General features: G+C 36.9%; 1 protein-coding gene and 1 pseudogene across 2 annotated transcripts; one reads left to right on the top strand and one right to left on the bottom strand.

Moving 5' to 3' along the window:
• Nucleotides 1-7,145: 7,145 nt before the first annotated feature.
• LOC307143064 (transcription factor HES-5-like) lies at nucleotides 7,146-8,060 on the bottom strand (annotated as a pseudogene). Its single transcript has 2 exons — nucleotides 7,828-8,060; nucleotides 7,146-7,714 (listed from the first exon to the last, which is right to left on the bottom strand). The product of its transcript is annotated as a transcription factor HES-5-like (transcript).
• A 1,998-nt stretch (nucleotides 8,061-10,058) lies between these two features.
• Nucleotides 10,059-10,425, top strand: LOC307143070 (uncharacterized protein; the record flags this gene model as incomplete). The annotated part of the gene is made up of 2 exons (XM_079844335.1): nucleotides 10,059-10,108; nucleotides 10,194-10,425. The coding sequence occupies 2 exons, from the start codon at nucleotides 10,059-10,061 to the stop codon at nucleotides 10,423-10,425; spliced, it is 282 nt and encodes a 93-aa protein (XP_079700461.1).
• Between the last annotated feature and the right edge of the window lie 2,263 nt (nucleotides 10,426-12,688).

Here is a 12,688-nt window from a genome sequence, read left to right as displayed (position 1 = left end):
TATTCCAAAGCATACTTGAATTACAGCCCTTTAAGTTTGGATAGTGCAATTTCATATTCTCAAAAAGGGGGGTGACGGTTAAGAGGTTAAAGTTGTCCAAATGAAGTCCTTAGCAAGGCATAATAATACATTTTGATATATTTACAGTAGGATATTTACAACATATCTTCATGGAACATGATCTTAATATCCTAATGATTTTTGGCATGAAAGAAAAATGTATAATTTTGACCCACACAATGTATTGTTGGCTATTGCCACAGATAAACCCGTGAGACGCACGACTGCTGTTGAGCTCCAGGGTCATATATATTTTTTAAATGCAAATTTTTCTCATTTTGTATACAGTCATAAAATGTATTTTTACTGAAACTAGGATGTATTGGTAACACTTTACAATAAGGTTGTATTAGTTAACATGAACAACTCACTGTCACTGTGCATGATTCGCTAATAATGTCAGTTAATAATAGCCTAGCCTATCTATATTTATTTCTCTGATTTCTATCAGGAAGAACACATTTCTTTAAGTCAAATTAAAGTGGTTTAACTTTTTCACCTCTGATAAAATGAAAGCTCAGGCACGTGCGGATTACATTTGTTGCACATCCATATCAGCATTTCTTTGTAGACCCTTTGTAACGTACACCAATGCCATAAACTGCGACCTGAGGCTGGGAAAGTCCGCGATAACACCTCCGCGAGTATCAAACACTGTCTGAAGCGTGTCTGTCTGACTTGCTGGTCTTCTCAACACTACTGGACTTGTAAGCAGGTGTCAGGCACACTTTTAGTGGCCCGTGACTTTCCCACAGCGGGAGAGGAAGGAAGCTCACGTGCTATAAAACCACCGTCGGGTTTAAAGCACGCGGCTCCTGCTTCTCTCTGATTGGCTGGCAGTGTGAGAACGCAAGTGAAGCGCGTGAAATGGATAGATGCTCTTTTATGATGGATAGATGCTCTTTTATGATGAATAGATGCTCTTTTATGATGGATATATAATAATAATAATAATAATAATAATAAATAATTCATTTTATTTAAGGCGCCTTTCAGAACACTCAAGGTCACCACACATCAAAGTAGCAACAATAAAAATAAATTAAAAAATACAATAAAAAATGAACAGTAAAGAGCAATACCAATAAACCATAAAGAAATCAACATTTACAAACATGACCATCACAAACACAAAGTGCTAAAAGTGAGTGCACACAGTAATCACGAAGGAAAAGCTAGTCTAAATAAATGGGTTTTAAGTCTGGTTTTAAATTGAGGTAATGAATCAGAATTGCGGATGCTGACTGGGAGAGAGTTCCAGAGGCGAGGAGAAGCACGGCTAAAAGCCCGATGACCCATAGTGGTTAAACGAGCCGGGGGTGCATGGAGAAGACCCAATGAGGAAGAGCGAAGAGTTCGAGAAGGGGTGTAGGGCTGTAAGAGAGCTGAAAGGTAGGATGGAGCAAGGTTATGAAGAGATTTGTAAGTGAGGAGAAGAATTTTAAATTCAATCCGGGATTTGATAGGAAGCCAGTGAAGCTGCTGAAGTGATGGAGTAATATGTTGAACTGAAGGAGTCCGGGTTATTATTCGTGCAGCAGAATTTTGAATAAGTTGAAGTTTATGAAGAGATTTGTGTGGTAAACCAGATAAAAGAGAATTACAGTAATCAATGCGAGAGGTGATAAGCGAATGAACAAGAATAGCAGAACTACGCGGAGTGAGAAATGGACGGAGGCGAGAAACATTACGGAGATGAAAATAACAAGACCTGGTTATGTTGTTAATGTGTGCTTCAAATGAAAGGGTGCTGTCAAAGATGACTCCCAAGTTCCTAACCTGACGGGAAGGAAAAACGGAGGAACCGTCAATGGATAAAGCAAAATTGCCGGACCTGGACAGAATAGAATTAGTGCCTATGAGGAGTACTTCAGTTTTACTGCCATTCAGTTTGAGAAAGTTGGCAGAAAACCAGACTGTTATTTCCTGGAGGCAGTTGGTGAGACAGGCCGGCGGAAGAATGGAATCAGGGTGTGTGGACACGTAAAGCTGTGTATCATCAGCATAACAGTGGAATTTAAGACCAAATTTAGAGAAAATACTACCAAGCGGGATGAGATAAATTAGGAACAATAGGGGACCTAGGACAGAACCTTGGGGGACACCACAACTAACAGAAGAAGGTTGGGATTGAAAATTATTTAGTTGTACAAACTGTGTTCGGTTTGAAAGGTAAGACGTGAACCAGGCATAAGGAATACCATTGATACCAATAGCAGATAAACGATTCAACAGAATATTGTGTGAAATGGTATCAAAGGCAGCACTTAAGTCCAGCAAAACAAGAATAGATAAAGACCTGCCATCAGCCGCCATTAACAGTATATGCACTTTTATGATGGATAGTAGATGCACTCTTATGATGGATAGATGCACTTTTATGATGGATAGATGCACTTTTATGATGGATAGTAGATGCACTCTTATGATGGATAGATGCACTTTTATGATGGATAGATGCACTTTTATGATGGATGGATGCACTCTTATGATGGATAGATGCACTTTTATAATGGATGGATGCACTTTTATGATGGATGGATGCACTTTTATGATGGATAGATGCACTTTTATGATGGATAGATGCACTCTTATGATGGATAGATGCACTTTTATGATGGATGGATGCACTTTTATGATGGATAGATGCACTTTTATGATGGATAGATGCACTCTTATGATGGATAGATGCACTTTTATGATGGATGGATGCACTTTTATGATGGATAGATGCACTTTTATGATGGATAGATGCACTCTTATGATGGATAGATGCACTTTTATGATGGATAGTAGATGCACTCTTATGATGGATAGATGCACTTTTATGATGGATAGATGCACTTTTATGATGGGTAGATGCACTTTTATGATGGATAGATGCACTTTTATGATGGATAGTAGATGCACTCTTATGATGGATAGATGAACTTTTATGATGGATAATGTCGTGTTATTGGGCATAGATTCAAGCGACACATTGTAGAGCAACTGAACAGCATTTATTCATGCGTCATTTTCCAACTCACATTCCTTCACATCCCCCCGAGCACCTAGTAGTTCCGGTACTTCCTGTTAGCCGCTTCATAATAAAACCCCCCCTTCATAATAAAACCCATTACACCACAGATAAATGCACTTTTATGATGATAGATGAACTTTTATGATGGATAGATGCACGTTTATGATGGATAGATGCACTTTTATGATGGATGGATGCACTTTTATGATGGATAAATGCACTTTTATGATGATAGATTAACTTTTATGATGGATAAATTCACTTTTATGATGGATAGATGCACGTTTATGATGGATAGATGCACGTTTATGATGGATAGATGCACTTTTATGATGGATAGATGCACGTTTATGATGGATAGATGCACTTTTATGATGGATGGATGCACTTTTATGATGGATAAATGCACTTTTATGATGGATAGATGAACTTTTATGATGGATAGATGCACTTTTATTATGATTAGATGCACTTTTATGATGGATAAATGCACTTTTATGATGGATAGATGAACTTTTATGATGGATAGATGCACTTTTATTATAATTAGATGCACTTTTATGATGGATAAATGCACTTTTATGATGGATAGATTAACTTTTATGATGGATAAATGCACTTTTATGATGGATAGATTAACTTTTATGATGGATAAATGCACTTTTATGATGGATAGATTAACTTTTATAATGGATGGATGCACTTTTATGATGGATAGATGCACTTTTATGATGGATAGATTAACTTTTATGATGGATGGATGCACTTTTATGATGGATAAATGCACTTTTATGATGGATAGATGCACTTTTATGATGGATAGATGAACTTTTATTATGGATAGATGCACTTTTATTATGATTAGATGCACTTTTATGATGGATAAATGCACTTTTATGATGGATAGATTAACTTTTATGATGGATGGATGCACTTTTATGATTGATAGATGCACTTTTATGATGGATAGATGCACTTTTATGATGGATAAATGCACTTTTATGATGGATAAATGCACTTTTATGATGGATAGATGAACTTTTATTATGGATAGATGCACTTTTATTATGATTAGATGCACTTTTATGATGGATAGATGAACTTTTATTATGGATAGATGCACTTTTATTATGATTAGATGCACTTTTATGATGGATAAATGCACTTTTATGATGGATAGATTAACTTTTATGATGGATGGATGCACTTTTATGATTGATAGATGCACTTTTATGATGGATAGATGCACTTTTATGATGGATAAATGCACTTTTATGATGGATAAATGCACTTTTATGATGGATGGATGCACTTTTATGATGGATAAATGCACTTTTATGATGGATGGATGCACTTTTATGATGGATGGATAAACTTTTATGATGGATAGATGCACTTTTATGATGGATAGATGAACTTTTATGATGGATAGATGAACTTTTATGATGGATAGATGTACTTTTATGATGGATAGATGAACTTTTATGATGGATGGATGGATGCACTTTTATGATTGATAGATGCACTTTTATGATTGATAGATGCACTTTTATGATGGATAGATGCACTTTTATGATTGATAGATGCACTTTTATGATGGATGGATGCACTTTTATGATGGATAAATGCACTTTTATTATGATTAGATGCACTTTTATGATGGATTGATGCACTTTTATGATGGATGGATGCACTTTTATGATGGATAAATGCACTTTTATGATGGATGGATGCACTTTTATGATGGATGGATGCACTTTTATGATGGATAAATGCACTTTTATGATGGATGGATGCACTTTTATGATTGATAGATGCACTTTTATGATGGATGGATGCACTTTTATGATGGATAAATGCACTTTTATGATGGATGGATGCACTTTTATGATTGATAGATGCACTTTTATGATGGATGGATGCACTTTTATGATTGATAGATGCACTTTTATGATGGATGGATGCACTTTTATGATGGATAAATGCACTTTTATGATGGATGGATGCACTTTTATGATTGATAGATGCACTTTTATGATGGATGGATGCACTTTTATGATGGATGGATGCACTTTTATGATGGATAAATGCACTTTTATGATGGATGGATGCACTTTTATGATTGATAGATGCACTTTTATGATGGATTGATGCACTTTTATGATGGATGGATGCACTTTTATGATGGATGGATGCACTTTTATGATGGATAAATGCACTTTTATGATGGATGGATGCACTTTTATGATGGATGGATGCACTTTTATGATGGATGGATGCACTTTTATGATGGATAAATGCACTTTTATGATGGATATATGCACTTTTATGATGGATGGATGCACTTTTATGATGGATAGAGGCACTTTTATGATGGATAGATGCACTTTTATGATGGATGGATGCACTTTTATGATGGATAGATGCACTTTTATGATGGATGGATGCACTTTTATGATGGATAGATGCACTTTTATGATGGATAGATGCACTTTTATGATGGATGGATAAACTTTTATGATGGATAAATGCACTTTTATGATGGATGGATGCACTTTTATGATGGATAAATGCACTTTTATGATGGATGGATGCACTTTTATGATGGATGGATGCACTTTTATGATGGATGGATGCACTTTTATGATGGATAAATGCACTTTTATGATGGATAAATGCACTTTTATGATGGATGGATGCACTTTTATAATGGATGGATGCACTTTTATGATGGATAGATGCACTTTTATGATGGATAGATGCACTTTTATGATGGATAGATGCACTTTTATGATGGATGGATGCACTTTTATAATGGATGGATGCACTTTTATGATGGATAGATGCACTTTTATGATGGATAGATGCACTTTTATGATGGATGGATAAACTTTTATGATGATAGATGCACTTTTATGATGGATGGATGCACTTTTATGATGGATAGATGAACTTTTATGATGGATAGATGAACTTTTATGATGGATAGATGTACTTTTATGATGGATAGATTAACTTTTATGATCGATAGATGTATACTTTTATGATGGATAGATTAACTTTTATGATGGATAGATGAACTTTTATGATGGATAGATGTACTTTTATGATGGATAGATGAACTTTTATGAGCTGCCATTATAAAGCTTTGAAGAGCCAGGACATGTTTTAACATAACTCTGATTGTATCCGTCTGAAAGAAGAACGTCATACACACCTAGGATGACTTGAGGGAGAGTAAATCATAGGATAATTTTAATTTTTGGGTGAACTATCCCTTTAATGCAACATTTGCATCCTATTTTGGATTTAAGTTTGAAAATCGTCTACAATGTACGACAAGCATAACGTCATGAGAAAATCCTGTCATTTGAGCTTTAGTCTCAATCGGTGCCTTTTGTAAAGGCGTGTTTTTGTGAACTGATATCACTTATTAAACATTCCTTGCATTTAAAATGTTGTGCCCATAAGTTTCAATACCAGTGAAAAGCAAAAAGTGATTGAAGAGCAATTTGATTTATTAGATCTCTGCCATGTTTTTGCATATTGTGCATGCAACGTCAAATACACACGTATATTGATACAATACAAGTGAAGCAAAACTTCATGAAGTTTTCATTGCAATACATGCCTTTATGAAAGGCATGAGTTCATTAAGCAACTTGTTCCAAAAAGGAACGTTTCACAACATAAATTGACAAGATTTGTCCAGACATAACTAAATAATCTAGCTTCAATGTGAAGCGCAAATTGAGATGACTTGAAATAAGTAATAGAAGCCATCAAAATAGATGGGAATATCATTCTTTCTATAAACAGAAATGTTTTTAAACTGATTCATGCACATTCAAGGGCATACATCGAACGTAAAGTGAAGCAAATTTTTCACACGTTCTTAATAAACACTTTTTGTCCAGAAGAGAAGATATCAGATTATAAATGGCCTTTAAAATAATAAAGGAAGCGTTTCCTTCACATCTCATGAAGATGCATTTCATGTAGAAGTCAATGTTGTCTAATGTAGACGTCAGTTTATGTTCCCATCAGGAACTCTTGACAGGAAGTCTTCACAGAAGATCGGATCATCAGAGCACTTTGCAGTGCAAATATCTCTTCCAAACTGGAACTCATGAAACACTTTTTGTCCAGAAGAGAAGCTGAAGCGCCACATCCACTGAGTCTAGTGTAGACGTTCAGTATGTGCTGCTGTTGCTGTAAGGCTCTACCACGGCCTCCAGATGGCGCTCTTGTTGACATTCATCTCTTTGCTGAAGGTGTTCTGGTCTGGGCCGCTCAGCCGAGGCAGGACACTTTCCCTCCTGTTCTGATCACATGATGTCTGCAGCTTCTGGAAGAGCTTCAGCAGTCTTCTCTGGCTCTGTGTCTTCATCTCATCTGTGGACAGGAAGTGCTCGCTCTCACACACACACACACACCTGGAGAAGCCTTGATTGACAGCATGTGAGCCGGAACGGTGGCGCTCCAGGGGGTCAGTTGAGCGTCATCTCCAGGATATCTGCTTTCTCCAGCTGGGAATCAGGAACTCTGGAGCCAGAAGACACTTGAGCTGCTCGATGCTGCTGTCCATACCATCTCTGCAGAGCATCTTCTCCACTATTGGCTTTCTCAGATCTGCAAATCAAGACAGAAAAGCATCAGGAAAGTGGCCTTGGAATAAGCCAGTGATGGAGAAGAGCCGTGAAAGCTGCTGCAGTGATGTTGCTGTAAGTAGGATGTGAATGGACCTTGTTGTTGAGAGGGAGATGCTCCTTTGAGATGATTGTAGGTGTCATGTCTGGATCTCTGTGCTGTAGATCTCTCTGTGCAGAGCCAGTCTGATGTGCTCCGGCTGCAGCTCCTCTATTTATACTCACAAATCTCCATATGAATGTGTGAGGCTTGAGCTTCAAGGAGTTTCCCACAGTTTGGAGCCAATGGAAGAGCTGGAACAGACAATGAGGGATGTGGGCCGCCACATGCTCAACGCTCAATGATCCTCTATTAGGGGCTCAAAGCCCGTGTCTCTGGGAAAGTCCTGACCCGGTGTTCACATTAATGTCACTTTACGAACACACACCCTTCATAACCAAACACATGCCGAGATTTAATTTTCTCTAATGTTAGAACGACAATAACACATCGGTGTTATCAGCCAGAAAATTGTAAGTTTGATTGTTCACTAGTGAATCAAGTTTTACTTCAGAATCAGTAGAAATGCTGTAATGATATACTGTATTTTAGGTCAATGCAACAGGATATTCTGGCGATGCAGGTGTTCTATGAAATCTGTGGTCACACACACACACACACACACACACACACACACACACACACACACACACACACACACACACACACACACACACACACACACACACACACACACACACACACACACACACACACACACACACACACACACACACACACACACACACACACACACACACACACACACACACACACACACACAGCTGGCTCACGGCACAATGTGGACCCGATCACACGCCCCAGCGCTCCTGGAGCTGGTGGGAGCCACAGAGACACACGGCTTCCCACACTTCTGTATTCATCGCATTAAATCCCTCACACAATAGAAGTGTGTCTGTTCCCACAGGGCTCGACTAACAAGGCTTCTGGAGGGAAGCCTAATGGACGCTTCTACATTTTGTTTTGATGACATACTAAATGTTTTCAGTAATGCATATTTTTTGTGTGTGAAGTGCCACCTCCAAAAGCACCATTTCTAAATTGTCGAATCTAAAAACCTATCAAATGTTTTTTTTTATGTATTTTTCTTTATGGTTTTTCATTTATTAACATTATTTAACATACAGCATTTATTCATATCAACATTTATTAATTAATTAGTTTACATTTTAAGTTATAAATGTTATGTTTGCCATGAACAAATACTGTGAGAACTTATTGTAAAGGGTCATATGATTTATAGAATACTTTATGCATAACATTTATTAAACTCATGCTCAAAAGCATACAGTAAATATTTTTGCTACATGTTTGTTTATGAATGTGTTTTAGCGAAGCATATTTTCCCTCGTTTTTTTTTTAAATGCCTTCAGAAGCTATACTTAAAAAAAAAAACTTTAATTATTATTATATCACCATGGATTACAAATGAAAATCCTCGCTTTTCTCGAAACATTTTACACCCGACCATAAATTGAACTGAATCATACAGTAAATATTTTTCTACAAATCCCCATCATTTGCTACATGTTTGTTTATGAATGTGTTTTAGCGAAGCATATTTTCCCTCGTTTTTTCTGTGAAATGCCTTCAGAAGCTATACTTTAAAAACAAAAACTTTAATTATTATTATATCAATGAAAATCCTTGCTTTTTCTCAAAACATTTTACACCCGACCATAAATTGAACTGAATCATACATACAGTAAATATTTTCTACAAATCCCCATAATTTGCTACATGTTTGTTTATGAATGTGTTTTAGCGAAGCATATTTTTCCCTCCTTTTTTCTGTGAAATGCCTTCAGAAGCTATACTTTAAAACAAAACTTAAATTATTATTATATCAACATGGATTAAAAATGAAATTCTCAAAACATTTTACACCCGACGATAAATTGAACTGAATCATACACATACAGTACATATTTTCCACAAATCTCCATTGCTAGTCTGAGTGTGAGAACATTAAAATCCCTCATGCCCTCCATTATTCTCCCACGGGCCGGCTGACCCTCCAGATGGCACCAGAGAAAGAAAATCCCACCTGTCCACTAAAGAGCTCAATTAAAAGCCATCGGACCAATGCAAATTACGGCAAGCCTATTGTTCCATTTGCCTCTGCTCTCTGATTGGCTGGCTGCAGATATGCTTTGGTATAAAAGTGGGTTAGATCCAGGGTGTTGTGTGGCATTTGGTTTTGCGACTGAAGAAGAGCCTCAGATATCTCTTGACCTGCACCAAAACTGCAAAAGCAACCTCGAACATGCCAGCCTACATGGACATCACCCCTCAAGACAACAGCCACCATGCCAGGTAAAGGAGAAGAAATGCTCCGTTCATTTGCTCTCATTGACACATGCTCGCAATGACACTAAACATGTTCTCTTTTGGATCGCAGGTGCAAACTGTACAGCTTGGAGAGGAAATGTTTCAGCAAAGTGGAGAAACTGAAATCTTCTTTGGAAGACCACCTGCATCACGGCATTCCCGCATCCGACATTTTGGAGAAGACGGTGTCCTTCTTCAGCTCGAAAAAGGCCTTGATCTTCCCCAGCGGCTACTCCAGGTGTTCTCGCGAAATCCTGCGTCTTTCTCCCACTCCAGAACAGGACGTGACGCCATTGTTCTGAAGTCCATCACACAGACTGACCTGCGGATGAAAAAGGCCAAGCACTTGATCTGATCAGATATGATCTTATGTGTTAGCACATCTACCTCGGAGGAAAACAGCACTTGTTTGCTTTTTTGTTGGACTATGAGTTGTGCACTGCACAGGCTGAGGATGCAGTTTGTGCATTTAGATATAACTTCTCTTGAAGAGAGTGTGTGTTAAGAACCGTTTGTCCATGCTCTCTTTTGGAGGACATGCAAAAAAGAACTTTTTTTCGTTTTTAAAGATACAGTGTATCATTTGATTGCTTTTGTGATGATTTTTTTGAATCAATTGTGTAAAGCTTGCATATGTTTCTATAAAATAAATAATTTTGATTGCATTGATGTCATCCTGTGATTTATGAAGTACCGGACAAATGTTTATTTGAATGGGGGCATTATTTATGAATGGGCGTGTTAAACCAATCCACACTGTAAAAAAAAAATCTCCAATTGAAAATTTTCTAGATTTTTTTAGTTGGCCAAATTGAATTTCTGTTAAATAAATTGCATCAATTCACAGAAAATTCAATTTGGCCAACTGAAAATTTTTGACAATTTTCAATTTGAGACCTGATTTTTTTTTTACAGTGCATATATATATCCAGGTGTCTTCAAATCTTAGGGTATAAGTGCAATGATAAATGTCAAAGGTTGACCAAACCACTAATTTACCTATTTATTACATGTGGATGGGTAATGAGTCTATACTGATTTATTATTCACCTTTTTGGGAAAAAAAAAAAAACTTATTTCATTTTAAAATAGCGCCATTCTCAATTTTCCCAAATTCCCACTAACATCTAATTTTCTCTAACTAGGATTTACTGTGGGAATGTTTGCGTCAAAACTATGGAAAGCGTTAGATAATTTATGGAAAACTTGTCACTTACAGTACATATGGCTTACATATTAGTAGTTAAAGGAGGCATCCAGTTCACCTGCCAATCGTAGCACATTTTGTTGTCATTCAATTTCATGAATATTTATCATTTTTGACACAATAAAGCAGGCTCATTCACGATCAATGAAACCCAAAGTGTCATGAGATGCAAAAGAACTCAAAATATTCAAATACCATGGAATTGCCTATTTATTTTAACTGTTAATCTGGCTTCCAGTTTTATCCAGTATCTTATTAATCATCCATCCAACACACAATACTCAAAAAAAATTTTTTGAGGTGAGTGTGTGGCAAGTCAAACAGTTTCATGGTTGAAATGTCAGCTGACTGAGGATTATCTGAGTGAAACGCCCGGAGGACGTGACGGACAGCTGTGTGAATGCCCGACACACAGATAAAGAGGACACACTTCTATTGTTCTGTGCGCATCCATTCAGAGCGGAGTGTGGGAAAACCCCAGTAGCTGCTGCTCTCAGTGCATTTTTAATGAGCTGCTGAATGATTGCATGAACACATTTGCAATGCAGAAAAAAATTGCTTCTCAAATATAAGGTTGGAAACAGCACAGCTATATATATAGTTTAAAGGGAAATTAAAATAATGTAATTTATTACTCATCACAAGATGAAGATATTTTTGTTGAAATCTGAAGGCTCAGTGAGGCCTCCATAGAGAGCAAAGCAATTCACACTCTCAAGATCCATTAATGTACTAAAAACATATTTAAATCAGTCCATGTGAGTACAGTGGTTCAATATTAATATTATAAAGCGACAATGATATTTTTGGTGCGGCAAAAAAACCTAAATAACGACTTGTATAGTGATGACCGATTTCAAAACACGGCATCATGAAGCTTCGAAGCGTTATGAATCAGTGAGTCGATTCATGATTTGGATCGTGTGTCAAACCGCCAAACTGATCCGAACCACTGAATCGACTCGCTGATTCGTTTCCGCTCCGAAGCTTCATGAAGCTGTGTTTTGAAATCGGTCATCACTATACAAGTTGTAATTTGAGGATTTTGCCGCACCAAAAATATTCTCGTCGCTTTATAATATTAATATTGAATCATTGTACTCACATGAACTGATTTAAATATGTTTTTAAGAGAGGAAATGTCATTGCTGGCTATGCAGGTCTCACTGAGCCATCGGATTTCAACACAAATATCTTCATTTGTGCTCCGAAGATGAACGGAGGTCTTACGGGTGTGGAGCGGCATGAGTAATAAATTACATTCATATCATTTTTGGGTGAACTAACCCTTTAATAATGCAATAATGCAATGCAGACATATGCTTATGTAATGGTGAAATATATAAGAAAACATGAAA

Source organism: Gobio gobio, assembly GCF_949357685.1.
Source record: "Gobio gobio genome assembly, chromosome: 19".
Taxonomy (NCBI): Eukaryota; Metazoa; Chordata; class Actinopteri; order Cypriniformes; family Gobionidae; genus Gobio; species Gobio gobio.
The sequence above is the reverse complement of the archived record's forward strand: the minus strand, read 5'-3'. Positions and strand labels throughout refer to the sequence as shown.